This window comes from Nicotiana sylvestris, chromosome 10, assembly GCF_000393655.2.
Source record: "Nicotiana sylvestris chromosome 10, ASM39365v2, whole genome shotgun sequence".
Taxonomy (NCBI): Eukaryota; Viridiplantae; Streptophyta; class Magnoliopsida; order Solanales; family Solanaceae; genus Nicotiana; species Nicotiana sylvestris.
Genome location: NC_091066.1, coordinates 172,804,131 through 172,826,844, shown reverse-complemented (window position 1 = coordinate 172,826,844; position 22,714 = coordinate 172,804,131). Strand labels below are relative to the sequence as shown.

Genomic DNA, 22,714 nt, shown 5'->3' with positions numbered 1-22,714 from the left:
CGATGAAAGAGTAAATCGAATTTTGGTTGACGGAGGGTCCTCAGTGAACATCTTGCCGCACTGTGAAAGAACTCGACATTTCCATGACTCTCGGAAAGTCGTGTGATGATTCATGGATTCAACTAAGGGGGGCAAAGAGCCATAAGCACAATCAAGTTGGGAATCATCATTCAAGATATGCAATCAAGTGCATGGTTGCATGTGATCGATGCAAAGACTTCATACAACGTCTTGCTTGGAAGGCCTTGGATACATGAAAATAAAGTAGTACCATCTATCTACCATCAATGTTAAAATTCTACAAGGGTGAGTCGAGAAGAAGATATTTGCTGAGATGAGCCATTTACCAAGGCTCAGTCACACTTCGCCCACAGGACGATTTTCAATTTTTTATGTGGTAATATTCACCCCATCTTCATAAATTCGGGCGATGGGCTCCGCATAGCCTAAAATTTTGTGGGCCCATAAGAAACAACATAACAAACAATATTCATAACTTTGCAATGGTTGTTCCTTATTTTTTTGACATTTTAGGGTCATAAAACAGGAATTCATGACGATTTTTAATTTTTCGTGTGCTTTAGTCCACACCATAATCATGAATTCGGTGATGAGCTCCGAATTGCCTAACTTTGTGTGCCTATCAGAAACGGCCTAATGAAAGCAATAAAAGTACATTTTTGTCTTCTAGCTATTATTCAAAGTATTCCTCAGTTGTTCTCTTTTCTTATTCGCATCCAAGCTTATATCAAGAGTCCGATCGAAGTTGAATTTTTCATCCTGAGATCAGGCTTGATCATCATATTACAATTGGTTTGATCTTTTATTTTATATTTAACTTAATTACTTGTTGTTCTTAGATTTTTCGCATTGAATTGAATTACATATCTTTTAAACCGCATACAAATTTAATTGTTACCCTTTTTTGAGGTTAAACAATCATATAATTACAGGATCACAAGTTTATCCTTCTAGTCTTATAATTCAAATAGATGAACCATACAATAATTCCATCTTAAACATTTTTTTCTCAACCACATTAAAGCTAAATAAAAAGGACAAATAGATGATCAGGGAAAAAAAAACAGAGAAGACAACTGGATTTCAAGTTTGCAACTAAACTTAAGGTTTCAACTTCCTTAAAGGTAATGCACTTAAGCAAATCATTTATAACAGATATTCAAACATTCCAGGGATCTAACTACTATAAGCTTGAATACAGATTTGACTAAAAAGAAGAAAAAGAAAACATAAAGTCCCTAAAAAAAGGAAGCTCAATACATAAAGCATCTCGCGTTCACGCAGGGTTCGAGGCAGGGCTGCACCCCAAGGGGGTGTGATGTAGGCAGCCCACCCTAATACAAGCATTAGTGGCTGAGTCTACGGTTCGAGCCCGTAATCTATAAGTCACACAAAGATAACTCTATCGTTGCTCTAAGGCTCCACTTCATAAAGTCCCTAGAACAGTACTTCAAAAATTCAATATGAATTCTGTTAGTACTTCATCCCTGTTCTCACTGCATTAAAACCATATAAAGAATTCTGTTAGCACGTCATTCCATAATGACTCAATTTTCTACACTACACTTCTATATCAATTAGATTCTATCTGTATTAACAGATCTCAAAGTTTACAAGCCTTTTTATGTGATAAGAAGGTAAGCAGTTAAAAATCGCAGCCGGGTACACTAAGTTCCCGCTATGCATGGGGTGAGGGGAACTGTCGGACCACAAGGGTCTATTGTACACGGCCTTATCTTGCATTTTTGCAAGAGACTGTTTCTACGGCTCGAATCCGTAACCTCCTGATCACATAGCAACAAATTTACCAGTTACGTCCCCTCAAGCAGGTAAAAAGTTAAAACAGAAAAATGAAAGGACACAGAAAATATTGATCAAGAATTCGCTAATATTCAAAGATGGAATTTTACGTACTACTATTGAAGATAATTCGAACTTCTAGGCCATCATTTCCACAGCTTTTTTGCTCTTCTTGAATTTTCTTTGCACTAGTGACGGCTGCAGAACTACACCATTGTATTTGGATGAATTTTAGTGCCATTATTTCTCCAAGACTATAGGGAATCTCTTCCAGGTTTTGGAGGCCAAACAGGAGTAGTTGCTCGAGCATCGGAAAATTATCACAAGCTGCTTCCCACCTTTCCAGATTATATGCGGACTCAATTAGTAGATATTTTAATTTGTGAAACACAATATCTTCATTAAGTCTCCAATCTGTTCCCCAGAATGCATAACGTGTTTTGAGATTAGGCAAGAAAATATCCCTAGGGAGAATGATCCTAAATGCTTGAGATAAGAAAATGTTTCGTTCTGCCATGTGAAAGCATCGCTCGCCGTTGATACTTTAAGCTTTCTGAGGAAATGTGGTCACTATCACTCAGGACATGCACAAAATTCTCCATTTGAGCTTCTCTTATGCACAGCTGTCGAAGAAGATCATGAATTTTGCAAGTTTTCATCCTTCCATTAGCCCGTCGTCTACCAGCCAAAATGAGACTTCTGTCAATTAGCTCTTCTAGATACTCCTCTGCCACCATTTCTAACCTTTTATTGCTTCTTGCCCTTACAAATAGCTCAGCAATCCATAGTTTAATCAACTTTGAAACCCAAATCTCCTTATCTTCAGGAAAACCTCCAACATAGAGAAAACAAGCCTTCAAATGTTGGGGCAAGTAACTGTAGCTCAATGAAAGAATGGATTGACACAGTTCAGATACCGTACCAAAGAATGAGTTCAAATTTTCCTGAACTTTCTTCCAATTGTCACGGGTCGGATCTATCTTTCCAAGAAGTCCAGCAACGACAACAATCGAGAGAGGTAATCCTCGGCACTGCTGTATGATATGCTTCCCAATTTCATCTAGGTGAGGACATATGTCTTCTCTAAGAAGTCTTTCGGTAAATAGAATCCAACTCTCATCAAAACTTAGAAAAGACATATTATGATGAGGAAAATCAGGGCTTGCATAATCGGCCACATAACTAAGGCGAGTAGTTAATAGGATTCGACTTCTATTGTTATCATTTGGGAATATTCTTTGTATTTGATCCCAAGCCTCAGTACTCCAAAGATCATCTATGACAATTAAAAATCTCCTACCAATCACACCTCTATACACAATCTCCGCTAGTTGATCATTGCTCATTTTCTGATTACTTTTATCAGTCCTACCCTGGCTAATTGAAGAGACAAGTTCAAGAAGCATTTGTCTCTCATTATAAACTTCAGAGATAGTTACCCATGCATGTTTATCAAATCTATAACGGATTGTTGAATCATCATAAACTTTTCTAGCAAGAGTTGTCTTACCTATACCGCCCATACCAACAACAGGTATGACAGTTAGCTCATCTGTTTGGGCAGTGAGACGATCTAGTATGGTGTTGAAGTCATCCTTCATCCCGACAACAGTATGTTGCTCGGTCGCATACCTTTTTGATGAGGTAGAAGTACTTGCTTCTGCAGATTTGCTTCCATGCTCGATAAACTCAATCTCCATCAAATCTTTCCTTAGAGAATCAACTTCTTTTTCCACTTTTTGCAATTCCTCATTGAAGGATTTACTAGCCCGTTCTCGTTTCTCTTGATCTACTAGAATGATTATTCTTCTAAGGACTGAATCAACTCTATCTTCTGCTTTGTAGACTACATCTCTGATCCTTTTTTCTATAATCTTCAAAGTTTCAATATCTTTGATTTCCTTTGAAGTATCCTCAAGAAAAACTTGAAGAGCAGAAAGACTTTGAAAAGCAGATTCAACATGTTGTTGTTGTATACAGCTTCTATAAATCAAAGATGATTTAGACTGCAAGATATGCTCCAGTGTATGCATAAGTGAACACATAGCAGCATAAGCCATTTCTCTTTCTCTGAATGTAGATGTTCAATAGAATTTTATGTTTCTTTTCACTCTTTTTTCTGTGATCAATTGGCTTTATAGGTCAAATATATGAAACCATGAGCAGTGGAGTGAAGACTTGTGGAAAAGACCCAAACACCAATTCAATTATTACTTCTATAATGTCCACATCAATTTCTCATTCAAAGTTAATTATAGCCAAATTTATATTATACCAAGTTTGTTAATAAGTCACATTCCGTGAGTGATTAACTATTTCACTAAAAGAAAAACTTTCAATTACTATTTCAAGACGTTTGACTTTTCTGCTAATAAAACTATGCTACCACCCATAATATATTTCTCATGTAATGTTGTTTTCTTTACGTTTGGAAAGCCACCAAGTAATTGGAATTAGTGTAATTATTAGGATACTAATTACATAACCTAGTAATTACACAGTTGTGTAATTACGCCGACCTGTTTATGTTTGTCATAGTGTAATTATAGCGTAATTACAAGTTTACTGTGTGGTTATAAAAGTGTAATTACACTGTTAGATTAAATTTTAAATGAAGTAATTATCAAAACTTAAAAGTTAATATAATAAATATATGCCTATAAATTTTTATAAGTATAAATGATACTTATATTTGATATTTAAGATGTATATTTTTTTTCATGAATATCCATTAATTAGTAATCATATATTTATAAATAATAATTATAAAAATAGTTTAACATATGTCAAATTCCAATATAATAATAGTAAGTTCCACTACAACTTAAGATTAGAAAACATGATAAATTTATAACCACATTTAACACTGAAATTTTACTTTAATTGCATCACTCATTATATGCCAAGTTTGTTAATGACTCATTATTTCTAATATTAGGAGGTGTAGCTTCAAAAAATAAAAAAATAAAAAATAAAATATAAGCAATTACATGAAATCACAAGAAGTAAAGGTAGAGAAATAAAAGATAAATAATGTACAAAGAAAATTATATTTTAAAATTTCAAAAAAAAAAATAAAAATAATATAAATTAAAATGTATAAAGAAAATAAATTAAAATAAAATAAAATAAAATAAAAAGGAAAGAAACTAAAAAACAACCTTGTAATTAAATAGTGTAATTACCACCAATTCTCACCCCCCCCCTTGAAAATTGGAGAGTGTAATTACACCCCTCTAATTACACCCAATTACATGCTAACCAAGTAATTACTTGGCCAAACAAACATGTCAAACTATATAATTACACCCAAATCCAATTCCTAGGTGGCTTTCCAAACATGCTCCTAATAAAGTTGAAGGATTGCCACTTTTGTTGACAAATGAGCACACAATGAAGTCCACTTTAAACTATTAGTAGTGGCTGAGAATTTTTTTTTACTTAAGGGCGTCAAAATATAAAAAAGTAAATATATGAAAAATAAGGGAAGTCAAACATATACTATATATACAAAAGAATAAATTTTTGACATAGCTAACTAGTGTAATTTTCCATCAAAGGAGTGTCAATTGTGTCTCCCCCAGTGACTACTACCAGTACTAGAAATATTACAACAGTACTGCGACTAATTCAATTCTCCACCAACCTAGATTTTCCGCAACAGCAAAAGCTATGAACATGACAAAACTATACAACTAAAGCTACATTTAAAATGCTATCTTATGTTTTTAATTACTAGTTTAGCTGGAATTTTGATGTTACATAATGATCAAATAGTTTTGTACTTCTATGTTGCAAGTAACATGTTCAATCTAAAGATTCAAAATGCTACTATATCTCATTTACTCTGTGTTAAGATCACCAACATCAGCAGATTTTCCAACAATGACTCGACCTTCCTTACGATACAGTTCTAAAATCAATTCAGAATTTGATATCAGTGGCAAAGCCGAAATTGGTGTTCAAACTTCAAATAAGTAAAAAGATTTTCGACAAAGAATATTCAATATATTTTATATATATCTAAAATTTAATATTTTACTTATATGCAGAGTCAGTGGCGGAGGCAGGATTACCAAGTTTTGAACCCCTTGCTTTTGGGCAGTGTCAAGGGGATTCAAAACATAATATATTGAGGTAAAAAAATAGATTTTGCTTTATATATACAGTGTAATTTTTCGGCAAAGTGTGTTCGGATGAACACCCTTCTGCCCCCCTAAATCCGCCCCTGTGCACAGTGTAATTTTCCGTAATATTTCGACGAATACCACCCTTAGCAAAAGGTGGCTTTGCCCCTGTTTGACATAGTTCATATCCAAATTTCTTCAAAGTTTACAAGCCTTTTTATAAGATAAGCATGTAAAAACAGAAAATATAACTAATTTTGAATACTAGATAATTCGAACTTAAAGCTCATAATTTCCCCAGCTTTCTTGCTCTTGTTGAATTATCTTTGCACTATTCTCGATTGAAGAGCTGCAATCTGTTAATTGGATTAATTTTAGTGTCGCTATATCTCCAATACTCTGGGGAATCTCCAGCATCTCACACAATTCCAGTACTAGTTGTTCAAGCATCGAAAAATTATCACTAGCTACTTCCCAACTTTGCAGATATGCGCGCTTAATTCGTAGATATTTTAACTTTTGAAACACAACATCTTCATTTAGTATCCAATCTGTTCCTTTGAATCCAAGGTGTGCTTTGAGTACCTCAAGATTGGGTAAATTAGCCAATACAACCATATCTTCCCATGGAAACAAAGTACAATCTAATCTCAATTGCTTGAGATTATGAAGTTTTAAAATGCACCAGAGAAAAGACAATTTTATTCATGAACAACATGCTCTTTATATGGAGTAGATACAAATGGAAATACATAAAAAGTAGAACAAACTGATATGATAAGATTCTCTGCAGTAGGATACACTAGAATACAGGAAACTAACAAAATCCTAAACCTGGAAAATAGGAAGCTAATAACAAACTCCTAAACTGAAGGATATCAATTGTTATCCTTTAATACGCCCTCGCAAGTTGGGGGTGACTGGAACAAGCCCCAACTTGTGAAAATTGTGCAGAAATGTGGTACGTGGAAGAGGATTCGTGAGGATGTCGGCAACTTGATCAGTAGAGTGAAGGTGACGAACCTCAAGTGCTTTATGTTGAACTTGCCCGAGAATAAAATGAAATGAAAATTAATAGCTACATGTTTCATCCTACTGTGAAAAACTGGATTAGCACAAATGTAGGTGGTACTAACGTTGTCACAGAGGACTGTTGGTGGAGCAGACAATGGGAAATGAAGCTCATGGAGCAAATTCGTGAGCCAATTAACTTCAGAAATAACAGCAGCAACAAATTGGTACTCAGCTTCCGTGGATGAGAGTGAAATAGACCTTTGCTTTTTGAAAGACCAAGGGATTGGTGAGTTCCCAAGGTAGACAACATAACATGTTGTTGGTGTTCTATCTTGTGGATTTCCAGCCCAATCAGAGTCAAAACAAGCAAGTAAACGATCTGTTGGTTGTCGACAAAGCTTAACTCCCATTGTGTTGGTGTGTTTCAGGTAGCGCAACAACCGTTTGATAGCTTTCCAGTGAGACACTTTTGGATAATGCATAAACTGAGACAACTTGCTAACAGCAAACCCGATGTCAGGCTTAGTGAAGGATAGGTAGTGAAGCTTACCAATGATTCTTCTGTAAAGTGAAATGTCAACAGCAGAATCGGCTTCAGAATCAGCGAAGGAGCAGGTTGATGTCATCGGTGTTGGGACACCCTTGCATTCAGCCATGTGCAATTCATCCAGAAGATCCATGACATATTTGTGTTGAGACAAATATATGGCAGTTAGTGTTGATATTACTTCAATACCCAAAAAATTATGCAATAGCCCAAGATCTTTTAGAGATAATCGTTGAGAAAGAGTATCAGTGATGGACCTGACACTTCTTCCAATATTACCCGTAATAATTATGTCATCAACATATATGAGAATGTAGATAGTAACCTATACAATGTGAAGGTAAACAAAGATGAGTCAGATTTGGATTAATAAACCCAATACTTGTCAAATAGTTAGTGAGCTCAGTGTACCACGCCCTAGGAGCCTGCTTAAGTCCGTATATTGATTTTTTTAGCTTGCAAACATATGTTGAATGTTCAGAGGACTCGAAACCAGGAGGTTGTTTCATGTGCACTTCTTTTTCAAGTTTGCCTAGTAAGAAAGCATTATTGACATCCAACTGATGAATAGGCCATGAGCATTGGGCAGCAATTGCAAGGACCAAACGGACTGTTGCGGGCTTGACAATGGGATTGAATATAGAATGATAATCTAACCCAGGCCTTTGAGTGAAACCTTTGGCTACTAGGCAAGCCTTATACCTGTCAATGCTTCCATCAGGTTTATGTTTAACTCTAAATAACCACTTACAATCTACAACATTCCGAGAGGGATCACTGGGAACCAAATCCCACGTCTGATTTCTGATTAGAGCATCATATTATGCTTCCATTGCTTCTTTCCAATGGGGGTATAGTTGTGCTTGGAAGTAAGAGGGGGGATTGGTGGTGAGAGGTTGGTTTTGACAAGAAAAGGCTTGGGTTTCAGTGTATTTGTTTTTGATCGGGTAACCATTGGATGAGGAAGGGTGGTTGGTTTTTGTTGTGATGGAGGAGAAAGAACGTGTTGGGGTTGGGATTTTATGGGTTGCTGTGGTTGAGGGGCTTGGATAGATACGGAAACTTTAGAGGTCCGACAGCTATAGGTTTGGATAATGGATGGTTTACTTTTTGCCGCATGAGGAGGGAGGATGGGTTGAGTAGGGAAGGAATAATCAGAGGTACTAGTTGGATTGTTGGGATAAGGAGGAGAATTACCTAAGCTTTGTGACGCTGCTGGAGAAGGAACGTAGCAAGAATTTTCTATACACGTAGACAACGACAAAGGTAGTTAAAAATAATATAACTCTATTGGGATATCTATGTGTGTTCCTTTTGGTGAAGATACGTCATCCCAAGTAATTTTTAATTCAGATTTTTATAATTAGAGAAAATTGGGAAAAGGATAATTTTTTTCAACAAATACTAAATATCTCAAAAGATAAACTTTGGAGGTAGTTGGGTCAAAGCATTGATGGCAATAATATTTATTTGAAAATCCCAAATAAACACAGGGCTTTGATTTTGAATCAAGCTTATTTTGTGAATACAGATTTAGCCACGGATAACATAAACGACCAAATATTTTGATGTTCATAACTTGGTGATTCTTGAAATAAAATCTCATATGGAGATTTGTCTTTTAAAATTGGATTTATCATTCTGTTAATGAGAAAACCAGCTTGATAATATGCAAAACTCCAAAATGTGGCCGGTCTTGGTGCATTAGAGTTTTGGCAGTCTCGACGACATGGCGATGACGTCATTCTACCAGAGCAACTCTTTGTAGAGTATAAGGTGTGGAAACTAAGAGTTTGATGCCTTGTGATTTTAAATAAGAAGTTAAGCTTTAAATTCACTCCTCCATCAGTGTAAAAAGATAGTATTTTTGTTTGAAACCGACATTCGAGCAAATGATGTAGTGTTTTCTTGATCTTTTCAGCAACATTGCTTCCTCATTTAGATCCATTTGTGGAAGATCTTGCTCCTTTTGAGGATAAAGAGCCAAAAATAGGGGTTGATTTGGACGGAACTTGGGGTGCTTGTATTCCTAACAAGCTTGCTTTGCTCCTCGTAACTGGTTCAAAACTTCCAAAGGTAACATCGAGGATGCTTTCCACATCAGCATAGAACCTGGAATTTAGCAGCTTTGGTAGAAGTTGAACCAGAGTTGATTTTCTTGGAAGCAATTTCAATGTTCTTAAACTTTGGTGATTGAAAAGTTGAGATGAGAGGTGGAGTTGATTTTCTTGGAAGCCATTTCAATGTTCTTAAACTCTGGTATATTTTCTGAGTTATGAAGACCTCTATTTATTATTGTGGAAGGGAAGAGTTGTGATAAGAACAAACTCTTTTCGACCAATCAAATTGAAGTGTGACGTGACAAAATTTGATTGGCCAGAACTTCTTACTTGCACACGTGGCATGGTTTCATTAGCCCTATAATGTGACTTGGCATGCCTTGTCATTTTGACACGTGACATGATCCTATGGGCTCTTTCGTTTGACTTGGCGTGCCACGTCATTTCACGTGTGGCACCAAACTGGGCCTCTTGGAAGTTGATATCTCCGGCCTAATGAAATAGGCTCATTATTTGTAGCCCAATTATATTGGACTTATATAATTAATCCAATTATATTAGCTCATAATATTTATTTGGACTAGTATATTTAAAATATAGTCCAAATTATTTTTTGAATTTAAATTCAATAAATTTTATATGCCTACAACACCAATTGGCAATCCATCAACTTTATTAAAGAAAATGATAAAAAGTGAATACACTACATCTTGTCTCCCAATTTTAAAAAATGTGCAAATAAAAAGAACATCTATTATTTGGACAAAACCTCCGGCCTGATAATTAATGATAGAAACTAAGAGTTTACTAAACTGTATAGAGAATCGGGTTCTCTATCAGTTACCACAGAACACATACATCAATAAGTAAATGAGACAACAGAGTTTTACGTGGAAGACACTCAGCTCATGGGATTAAATACCACAAACCGCACTCGTAGGATTTCAACTTCCCTAACTGAGCAAACTTTTATAACCTTCTGTAATTCCTCACCTACTTGTAATAACTTTATTACAAGCCTCTTTGTAATAACTCTATTACAAAGCCTACACTTTGACTAACTCTAGCCAAAACACAAACACAAGATTTATGATTTTACAAACGATCTCCTACAGATTGCTTCTAACTAAGTTGAGTAAGAATTACAAGTAGATAACACTAACAAAGGTACAACAACACTAAGAACATATGATAACACAATGAAGGGATCCGGTCCTTCATTCTGTTGTTACTTTGTTCTTGAAGGCTTGAAGTCACTGAGGGCGGCAACACACTTGAGAGAATGACTTGATGATTTAGGGTTGTTCAAGTGTGTGTTTTCCCTTGCCTCAAGTTGATAATATATAAGTGAGGTCATTTGGATGATACAAGCAATTATCCGGTACAATGCATTCTCTATAAAGTGATTGTTGCACTATTGCATGTGCAAAGAAATAGTGTTCGACAATGCAGCGACTTTACAACAGTAGAGAGTTGACTTGTACTGCCACTGGAGGAACTAACAGACATCTGTTCTCTCTGCCGTTTCTTTGATTCAAGTTGATTGAACTTGTCCCAGACATGAGACTTTGTTCTTGAGCACTTTGAGGATGTGTAACGAGTTCCCAATCTAGTTCTCATATGAAGTTTGCTAGATCATCAAAATACAAAAAGGTACATAACTTAATAATTTTCACTTTTTTGATGATGAAAAACTTATTATTGAAGTTCCCCATGAGAACCAGATCTCAGTACAGTTTTTCCTGCAGAATGACTTTATTCCCCCTGAGAACTTGTTCCTCCTCTTTATTTTCTTCCCTCTTTTGGCATCATAAAATGAATATACATAAGTAAATGCAAAATGAAGTCAAGCAATGTTAACACATGCCACATGTGTGCACACAACATAGCCAAAATAGAGCGCACGAGCATAACATACATAACAAAGGATGAGATGCTCATTAACTTATGAGAGAAGAATACAGAGATAGTAGCACCATTGTTATAGTAACATCCACATAAAAACAACTTAAAGTGCCAGTCATGATAACAACAAGCCAAAAAGAAGAAACAGGGATTATCCAAACTAGACATTGAGAAGGAAACTATTTAAGGGGCACTGGAAGAGGGAGGGAATGATGAGGATGCAAGGGTTATGAGAAGAATATCCATTCAAGAATTTTCAGACAGTTTCTTGTTAATCAGCCGCACTTTCAGGTCCTCAACCTGTTTCCTCAGGTATGTATTTCAGTAGTCAGGCGAGTAACCTTTGTGCCTTGTGCACTGTTAGAACTAGGCTCCTCCTTGGATTGACTGGGTTTCCCCTCAAGAATTACATCCCTGTCCGTCAGCCTCCTTATTTCCTTGTTTGCAGCATTCTCAGCATCAATCAACTGAGAAATAGTAGAATCATTGCCAAACACACCCCTTCTTGTCAATACACTCACATTCCTCCAAGGTTGTCTTTGAGAAAGTTTGCTTGCGAGTTCCCACTAATGCTCTTCCCAAAGGGAAATTTAAGAATTCAAGCACTTCAGTGAGCAAGAATGCATAAGGCAAACCATGGTTCCCGTCCTTGAAGTCTACCACCTTCTTCATATGTTCAATCATGATACCAGGCAGATTGATGGTGGTGTATGCATCTAGAGCTTCCATTAGGAACAGGTCTACTTTTGAAGTAATTGAGTGCCTTTCTATGCATGGAAGAAGCACCTTGTTCACTGTTTCAAACATAAGTTGATACTCTGAAAGGAGGGCCTTCTTGTGCACCAGATCTCCTTGCTGCACAACCTAGCTTTTAGAATAATTGTTCTAAAGTCAAGGGAACAGGTCCCTTCAACATATGAGAGCCTTTCAGTAAGCACATCCAAAATACTTCCTAGAATGGCCTCGTCCATCACAAAATCTACTCCATTCACTATAAAGCAAATGTTGTTATATTCCACTGTAAATATATCTGCGTAGAAACTACGAACCTCCTCTTCATAAACCTTAGGACTCTAGGTTGTAAACAAATGAGTCCACTTCTGAAATTTACAAATGTCAAACAGATGTCTCATGACTGACATTTCGAGAATGTTAGAGTCAAATGCTCTACCCCAAAGCACCCTCATCTTCTTAGGGTTTTCTCTGCTTTCGGCCTTTGATACAAGTTTGTCATCATTAAAAAGGGGAAAATTGATAAGTTATATGCCTTTTTGTATTTTGATGATTTGACAAAATTCACATGAAAACCAGATAGGAACCTGTTACATATCCTCCAAGTACTCAAAAATAACAAGTCACATGTATGGCACAAGTTCCGACAAGTTCAGTCAAAGAGACGGCAGAGGGAACAAATAGCTATCAGTTCTACCGAAGATAATACAAGTGAACTCTTTACTATTGTTAAAGTTGCTGCACTATTTCTGCACATGCAATAGTGTAGCTGTCATTTATGAAGCATGCCTTGTACCAGATAATTGCATACACCATCCCAATGATCTCACTTGTATATTACTTACTTGAGGCAAGAGAAAAACACACACTTGCAAAACCCTAAATCATGAACTCTCTCTCAAGTGTGCCTCGCATTGACTCCAAGGCTTGAAGAACAAAGTTTTAGGCGGTCTGGGTCCGGTGGCCCTGGCCCATGCAGAAGGCCTGGCTATAACATATGAAAATCTAGGAATCGAGTAAAATTCTCATTTTATCACCTAAAATGCCACAAAATGAGGAACGATCATGGAGAGGCGGTGACTATTATTCCTTAGATCATTTTTGATTGTTCGAAAAAAATTTAGGTTGTCCTGGCCCATGCATAAGGTGTAAGATATAGCACACAAAAGATTGGGCATCGGGCGAAATTCTAGTTTTGTGGCCCTAAAATGTTAAAAAAACGAGCGGTCAAGGCGAGGTAGTGGATATTGTTCCTTAGGTCATTTTTTATGGTCCAAAAATATATTATTCAGTCTGGGTCCAGTAGCCCAGGACCATGCCAAAGGCGTGCGCAATAGCATACAAAAATCAGGGAAGCAGATGGAATACAATCATTATGGCCCTAAAATGCCAAAACATGAGGAACAAATATTGTTAGACAATGAATATTTTCCTTAGGTCATTTTTGATGGTCCAGAAAATTTTAGGTGGTCAAGTCTGGTAGATCGGGCCGTCCATGCAGATGGTGTGGGCTATAACACACGAAACTTTAGTAATCGGGCAAAAGTCTATTTTAATGGCCCTAAAATGCCAAAAACAAGGAACAATCAAGGTGAGGCAGTGACTATTGTTCCGTAGGAAATTTTTGATGGTCCGATAAAATTTTAGACGATTTGTGTCCGGTGGTCCGGGCCCATGCAGAAGGCGTGGGCTATAGCATACGAAAATCTGAGAATTGGGCGGAATTTCAGTTTTAGGGACCTAAAAACCCAAAAGAATTGGAACAGTCGTGGCAAGGTAGTGACTATTGTTCCTTTGGTCATTTTGATAGGCCAAAAAATTTTTATGCAGTCCGGTCCGGTCCGGTGTCCCAAGGCCATGCAGAAGGCGTGAACTAAAGCACATAAAAATCTAGAAGTTGAGAGAATTTCAAATTTATGACCCTAAAATGCAAAAAAAACAAGGAACGGTCATGATGAGATTTTGACTATTGTTCCTTAGGTCAGTTTTTATGGTCCAGAAATGTTTAGATAGTATGGGTACGGTGGCCAAGGTATATGCAAAAGGTGTGGGCGTATAGCACACGAAAATCTAGAAATCGGGCAAAATTCTATTTTGATGCCCATAAAATGCCAAACAACGAGGAACGACCATGTATAGGTGGTGACTATTGTTCCCAAAATCATAATGGCACGACAAAATTTTAGATGGTCCGGGTCTGATGGCCTGGGCCAATGCAGAAGGCATGGGCAATAGCACACTAAAATGTGATAAATCAGGCGAAATTCTAGTTTTATGGCCCTAAAACGCCAAAAATCGATCAACGATCATTGCGAGACGGTGACTATTGTTCCTTAGGTCGTTTTAGATGGTCCGACAAAGTTTTTTAGGCGGTCCAAGTCTGGTGGCCCTGACCCATACAAAAGGTGTGGACTCTAGTATACAAAAATCTGGGAATCGGACGGAATTCTAGTTTTATGGCCCTAAGACGCCAGAAAACGAGTAACGTTCATGGCAAGGTAGAGACTATTGTTTCTTATGTCATTTTTTACGGTTCAAAAATATTTTAGGCATTTTGAGTCTGCTGGCCCAGGCCCATGCAGAAGGTGTGAGCTATAACAGATGAAAATCTAAAAATTGAGTGGAATTCCAGTTCTATGGCCCTTAAACGCCAAAAAATCAGGAACGATCATGGGGAGGCAGTAACTATTGTTTCTTAGGTCGTTTTTTATGGTCCGAAAAAATTTTAGGCACTCCGGGTCTGTTGGCCCGATCCGATGTAGAAGTCATTTTTTATGGTCCAACAAAACTTTAGGCGGTCGCGGTCAATATGAGAATCAAGCGTAATTTTAGTTTTATGGCCATAAAATGCCAAACAATGATGAACGGTCATGGAGATGATAAATTGGGAATCGGGCAGAATTCTAATTTTATGGCTCTAAAATACAATAAACGATCAACGATCATGACGAGGTGGTGACTATTGTTCGTTAGGTCATTTTTTATGGTCCAAAAAAATTTAGGCGGTCAGGGTTCGGTGGCCCGAGCCAATGTTGAAGGCATGGGCTATAGCTCACGAAAATATGAGAATCTAGCTGAATTCTAGTTTTACGGTTCTAAAACTCCAAAAAATTACGAACATTCATGGTGAGACGCTGATTATTGTTCCTTAAGTCATTTTTGATGGTCTGATAATATTTTAGGTGGTCTGTGTCCTGTGGGCGGGCTCATACAGAAGGTGTGAGCTATAATATACGAAAATCTGAAAATTGGGTGGAATTCTAGTTTATGTCCCTAAAAATGTCAAAAAATAAGGAACGGTCATGGAGAGGCAGTGACTATTTTTTCTTAGGTCATTTATTATGGTCCAAAAAAATTTTGGGCGGCCGGGCCCACGCAGATGACGTGGGCTATAGTACACAAAAATTTGAAATTCTTGCAGAATTCATGTTTAATGACCCTAAAACGCCAAATAAAAGAGGAATGATCATGTCAAAGGGCTGAATATTGTTCCTCATGTCATTTTTATGGTCCAACAAAATTGAAAGCAGTCTAGGTCTGGTGTCTTGGGACCATGCAAAAGCTGTGGGCTATAGCACACAAATATCTGGGAATTGGGCAAAATTCCAGTTTTATGGCCGTAAAATGCCATAAAATGAGGAACAGTCATGGCGAGGTGGTACTATTTTTCCTTAAGTTAATTTTTATGGTCCAAATGTTTTTAGGCTATCTAGGTTTGGTGGCCCGGTCCAATGCAGAAGATGTGGGTTATTGCACATGAAAATCTGGGAATCAACAGAATTCCAATTCTATGACCTTAAAATGCCAATACCAAGGAACGATCATGGAGAGGTTTTGACTATTGTTCCTTAGGAGTTTTGGATGGTCCGGTAAAATTTTAGGTGATCCGGGTTCAGTGGCCCAGTCCCATGCAGAAAGGTGTGGGCTATAGCACATAAAACTTTAGGAATCAGGCGAAATTCTAATTTAATAGCCCTAAAATGCCAAAACAAGGATTGTTCAAGGCAAGGCGGTGACTATTGTTCCTTAGGATCTTTTCAATGGTCTATTAAAATTTTAGGCGATTGGGTCCGATGGCCCGGGCCCATGCAGAAGGCGTAGGCTATAGCATGTGAAAATATATGAAATGGGTGGAATTCTAGTTTATGGCCCTAAAAAGCCAAAAAAAAAGTGAAAAGGTCATGGAGAGGCAGTGACTATTATTCCTTTGTTTATTTTGATAGTCCGAAAATATTTTATGCGGTCGTCTGGTGTCCCAGGCCCATGCAGAAGGCGTGGGCTATAGCACACGGAAATCTAGAAGTCATGCAAAATTCCAGATTTATGGCCCTAAAATTCCAATATCGAGGAACGGTCATGACTAGGTTTTGACTATTGTTCCTTAGGTCATTTTTATGATCCGGTAAAATTTAGGCGATTTGGTTAAGGTGGCCCGGGCCCAAGCAGAAGGCGTGGGTTATAGCACACTAAAATCTGTCAAATCAAGCAAAATTCCTTAGGTCATTTTTTATGATCTGCCAAACTATTTTAGGCGGTTCGGGTCTAGTGGCTCGGGCCCATGCAGAAGGTGTAGACTCTAGCACACAAAAATCTGGGAATCAGACGAAATTCTAATTTTATAGCCCTAAGACGCTAGAAAATAAGTAATAGTCATTGCGAGGCGGTGACTATTTTTTCTTATGTAGTTTTTGATGGTTCAAAAAAATTTGAGGCGGTTCGGGTCGGGTGGCCCTAGCCCATGCAGAAGGTGTGAGTTATAGTGCATGAACATCTGGAAATCGGGCAGAATTCTGGTTTTATGGCCCAAAAACGCAAAAAAATGAGGAACAGCCATGGGGAGGCGGTGACTATTGTTCCTTAGATAGTTTTTTATGGTCCAAAAAAATTTATGGTGGTCCGGGTCCGTTGGCCCGGGTCCATGCGGAAGGCATGGGCTATAGCACACAAAGTTTGGGAATCAGTGAGAATTCAAGCTTTATGGCCCTAAAATGCTAAAAATAAGGAATGGTCAAGGCGAAGTGATGACTATTCTTCCTTAGGTAATTTTTTATGGTCCAACAAAATTTTAGGTAGTCCGAATCCGGTGGACTGGGCCCATACAAAAGACGTGGGCCATAACACACGAAACTATGGGAATGGAGCGTAATTCTAGTTTTATGGCTGTAAAATGCCAAATAATGAGGAACGGTCATGGAGAGGTGTTCACTATTGTTCCTAAGCCCGTATTTAACGGTCCAGTAATATTTTAGGCGGCCTAGGTTCGGTGGCCCAGGACCATGCAGAAAACTTGGACTATAGCACATGATAATCCGAGAATCGGGTAGAATTCTAATTTTATGGCCCTAAAATGCAATAAACGATGAACGATCAAGTCGAGGCGGTGAATATTGTTCCTTAGGACATTTTTTATGGTCCGAAAAAACTTTAGTCGGCCCGGTTCTGGTGGCCCGACCCATATTGATGGCGTGGGCTGTAGCATACGAAAATTTGGGAATCAGGCAAAATTTCAGATTTATAATTCTAGAATGCCAAGAAATGAGGAACAGTCATGGCGAGCCACTAACTATTGCTCCTTAATTCAGTTTTATGGTCCGATAGTATTTTAGGTGGTCCGTGTCCCGTGCTCTGGGCCTATACAGAAGGTATGGGCTATAGTACATGAAAATCTAGAAATTAGCCAGAATTCAAGTTTTATGGCCATAAAATGTTAAAAACAAAAAGGAACGGTCATGGAGAGGCTGTGACTATTTTTTCTTTGGTCATTTCTTAAGGTCCAAAAAAAATTTAGGCGGCTCGAGCCCACGCAGAAGATGTTAGCTATAGCACATGAAAATTTGAAAATCTGGCGGAATTCAAGCTTTATGGCCCTAAAACGCCAAAAACGAGGATTGATCATGTCGAAGCATTAACTATTATTCCTTAGGTCATTTTTTATGGACCGGCAAAATTTAAAGCAGTCTAGTTCTGGTGACCTGGGTCCATACAAAAGGCGTGGGCTAGCACAGAATCTGGGAATACGACGAAATTCTAGTTTTGTGGCCCTAAAATGCCAAAAAATGAGGAACCGTCATGGAGAGGTGGTACTAATTTTCCTTAGATAATTTTTTATGGTCTGAAATAATTTTAGGCAGTCCAGGTCCGGTGTCCCGGTCGTATGCATAAGGCATGGCTTATGGCCCTAAAACGACAAAAAATGAGGAACGATCATGGAAAGGTGGTGACTATTGTCCCTTAGGTATTTTTTGATGGTCCGAAAATATTTTAGGTGGTCCAGGTTCGGTGGCCTGGTCCCATATAGAAGAAGTGGGTTATAGCATACGAAAATCTGGGAATCGGGTAGAATTCAAGTTTTATGCCCTAAAAGCCAAAAAACGAGGAACGATCATGGTGAGGCAGTGCCTAATATTCCTTAGGTCGTTTTAGATGATCCAAAAAATTTTGAGGGCCAGGGTCCAGCGGCCCTAGCTAATGCAGGAGGCGTAGCATAAGAAAATCTGGAAATCGAGCGAATTTCTAATTTAATGGTCTTAAAATACCAAAAAATGAGAAACGGTCTTGAAAAGGTTTTGACTATTGTTCCTTAGTAGTTTCTATAGTCCGGTAATATTTTAGGCAGTGCGAGTCTGGTGGCCTGTGCCCAAATGGAAGACTTGGGCTATAGCACACGAAAATTTGGGAATCGAGCAGAATTTCAATTTTGTGGCCCTAAAATGCCAGAAAATGAGGAATGGTCATGGTGAGGCATTGACTATTATTTCTTATTTATTTTTTATTGTCCGACAATTATCAGGCGGTCCGGATCTGGTGGCCTTGGCCCATGCAGAAGGTGTGGGCTATAGCATATAAAAATCTGGGAATCACGTGGAATTCTAGTTTAATAACCCTAAAATACCAAAAAATAAGGAACGATCATGGCGAGGCGAGGACTATTATTCCTTAGGTCATTTTTGATGGTCCGACCAAATTTTAGGTGGCCCGGGTCCAATGTACTAGGCCCATGCAAAAGACGTAGGCTATAGCACACGAAAATTTAGAAATCGAGCGGAATTCTAGTTTCATTTGCCCTAAAATACTAGGAACTGTCATGGCAAGGAGGTGACTATTGTTCCTTAGGTCATTTTTGATGGTTCGGCAAAATTTTAGGTGGTCCATATCTGGTAGCCTATGCCCATAAAGAAGGCTTGGGCTATAGCATATCAAAATCTTGGAATCTGGCGGAATTCTAGTTTTATGGCAAAAAATGCCAAAAAATGAGAAACAGCCATCGCAAGGTAGTGACTATTGTTACTTAGGTCATTTTTCATTGTCCGGTGAAATTTAGGCGGTCAACGTTCGGGTATGGTGGCCTAGGCCAATGCAGGAGGTGCGGGCTATATTAACACACTAATATCTAGGAATCAAGCGGAATTCTAGTTTTATGATCTTAAAACGTGTCAGGAACGGTCATGGCAAAGAAGTGATTATTGTTCCTTCGGTCGCCTTTACTGGTCCGGTAATATTTTAGGCTGTCCGGTCCAGGTGGCCCGCGCTCATGTAAAAGGCGTGGGTTATATAACACACGAAAATCTAGAAATCCGACAGAATTCCAAGTTTATGACTATAAAATGCCAATAAACGAGGAATAGTCATCGCGAGCTAGTGATTATTGTTCCTTAGGTCATTTTTATGGTCCGAAAAAATATAGGTGGTTCGAGTTCGGGTATGATGGCCCTAGTCAATGCAGAAGTTGTGGGCTATAGCATTCAAAAATTATAAAATCGGGCGGAATTCTAGTTTTATGGCTCTAAAATGCCAAAAAATAAGAATGGTCATAGAGAGGTGGTGAATACCGTTCCTTAGGTCATTTTTGAATGTTCGGAAAAATTTTAGGAGGTTCGGGTTCGTGCTTAAGGCGTGGGCTATAGCGCAAGAAAATCTGAGAATTGGGCGGAATTCAAGTTCCATGGCCGTAAAACGCCAAAAAATGAGGAACGGTCATGGTGAGGAGGTGAATATTGTTCATTTTTATGGTCCGACAAAATTTTAGGTGGTCTGGGTCCGGTGACCTGGGCCCATGCTTAAGGCGTGGGCTATAGCACACAAAAATCTAGGAATTCGGAGAAATTCAAGTTTTATCCCCTACAATGCCAAAAAAAGAGGAACCATCACGAGGCGGTGGCTATTGTTTCCTAGGTCATTTTTGATACTCCGATAAATAAACACATACAATAAGCAAATTAATATAAAACCATTCTCAATATATTTAATTACTTGACGCATTGTTGGTTATGACTTTTAGTATTGTAGTTTTACATACTATTATGAATAGCTAATTTGTTATCTAGAGTTTTGATAGAACCTTTTGTAGGATAAATTCTTGTTATGTTTTTATATAATTGAGCCGTTTATGCGGTCCGACTTTGGTGGTTGGGCCCATGCAGAAGGCATAGGCTATAGCATACAAAAATCTGGGAATCAGATGGAATTCTAATTTTATGTCCCTAAAAAACCAAAAAATGAGGAACAGCCATGGAGAGGTGTTGACTATTGTCACTTATGTCATTTTTTATGGTCCAACAAAATTTTAGACAGCCAGGATATGGTGGCCTGGGCCCATGAAGAAGGCGTGGGCTATAGAACACGAAAATCTATAAATTATGCAGAATTCAAGTTTTATGGCCTAAAAATACCAAAAAATGAGGAAGGACCATGGCGAGGCAGTGAATATTGTTCCTTAGGTTATTTTTGATGGTCCGGGTTCGTTGGCCCGGTCCTATGTAGGCGGCATGGGCTAGCACACGAAAATCTTAGAATCAGACAGAATTCTAATTTTATGACCCTAAAATGCCAAAAAATGAGGAACATTCATGGAGAGGCAATGACTATTGTTCCTTAAGTCGTTTTTGATTGTCCGACAAAATTTTAGGTGATATGAGTCCGGTGGCACTTTCCCATTCATAAGATGTGGGCTATAGCAAACGAAAATTGGGGAATCAACCGGTATTCCAGTTTTATGGCCCTAAGCCGCCACAAAATGAGGAACGGTCATGGTGAGGCGGTGAATATTATTCCTTAGATTTTTTTGATTGTCCAAAAAAATTATAGGTTGTCCGAGTTCAGTGGCCCGGGACCATGCAGAAGGCGTGGCCTATAGAACACATAAATCTGACAATTAGGTGAAAATCTAATTTTATGGCTTTAAACGCACAAGGAAAGGTCATGGCGAGGCGGTGAATATTGTTCATTAGGTCGTTTTTGAAGGTATGAAATTTTTTTAGGTGGTCTGATTCTAGTTGTCCAGGCCTATGCAAAAGGCGTGGACTATAACACACAAAAATCTAGGAATCAGGTGGAATCCAATTTTATGGCCCTAAAATGTCAAAAAATGAGGAAAAGTCATGGTGAGGTAGGGACTATAGTTCCTTAGGTCGTATTTGATGGTCCAAAAAATTTTTAGCCAGTCTTGGTTTGGTGGTCAGGGCCCATGCAGAAGGCGTGGGCTATAGCACACGAAAAATTAGTAATCGGGCAGAATTCTTATTTTATGGTCCTGAAATGTGGAACATACCAGGAGAGGCGATGTCTATTATTTCTTAGGTCGTTTTTTATGGTTAGGAAAAAATTTAGGCGGTCCGGGTCCGGGTGCCCGGGCCCATGTAGAAGGCGTGAGCTACAGCACATTAAAATTTGGAAATCTGGTAGAATTCAAGTTTTATTGCCCAAAACGCTAAAAAACGAAGAACAGTCATGGTGAGGTGGTGATTATTGTTACTTAGGTCATTTTATATGATCCTGCAAAAATTTAGGCATTCTGGATCTGGTGGCTCGGGCCAATACAAAAGGTGTGGGCTATAACACACGAAAATCTAGGATTTAGATGGAATTTCAGTTTTATGGCTATAAAACGCCAACAAATAAGGAATGGTCATGGAGAGTAGGTGACTATTATTCCTTAGTTCATTTTTTACGGTCCAAAAAAAATTAGGCAGTTCGTGACCCAGGCCCATGTAGAAAGTGTGTGCTATAGAACACAAAAATCTGGGAATCTGACAGAATTCTAATTTTATGGTCCAAAAAGGCCAAAAAATGAGGAAAGGACATAGCGAGGTGGTTACAATTTTTCCTTAGGTCATTTTTAAGGTCTAGAAAAATTTTAGGCAGTCCGGGTCGGTGTCCTCTGTCCATGCAGAATGTGTGTGTCTTGTAGCACATGAAAATTTGAGAACCGGGAGGAATTCCAGTTTTATGTCCCTAAAATGCAAAAAAACGAGGAACGGTCATGGAGAGATATTGACTATTGTTACTTAGGTTATTTTTATGGTCTGGAAAAATATTAGCTGGTCCGGGTCCGGTGGCCCAAGCCCATGTAGATGGCCTGGGCTACAACACATAAAAATTTGGGAACCAAGCGGACTTCCAATTTATTGTCCTAAAAGGCCAGAAAAGAGGAACGGTCACTGCAAGGTGGTGATTATTGTCCCTTAGGTCCTTTTAATGATCTGGAAAAATTTTGATGGTCCGGGTCCATT

At 38.2% G+C, this 22,714-nt stretch overlaps 1 protein-coding gene across 3 annotated transcripts in view; it reads right to left on the bottom strand.

Annotated features, from left to right (window-relative positions):
• Positions 1-1,122: 1,122 nt before the first annotated feature.
• Positions 1,123-22,714, bottom strand: part of LOC104233937 (disease resistance protein RPP13-like) — a 91,630-nt gene continuing 70,038 nt past the window's right edge. Inside the window, exons 1-3 of one of the 3 annotated variants that reach the window (XM_070160664.1) lie at positions 3,332-4,015; positions 1,936-2,641; positions 1,123-1,517 (exon numbers count right to left, since the gene is read on the bottom strand). In XM_070160664.1, coding sequence (XP_070016765.1) covers positions 2,301-2,641; positions 3,332-3,881 — 891 coding nt within the window. In that variant the 5' untranslated portion in view covers positions 3,882-4,015 and the 3' untranslated portion in view covers positions 1,123-1,517; positions 1,936-2,300. Of the gene's footprint in view, positions 1,518-1,935; positions 4,016-22,714 lie in introns of those variants that run through there. The other 2 variants (XM_070160665.1, XM_070160663.1) reach the window with 2 other exon arrangements.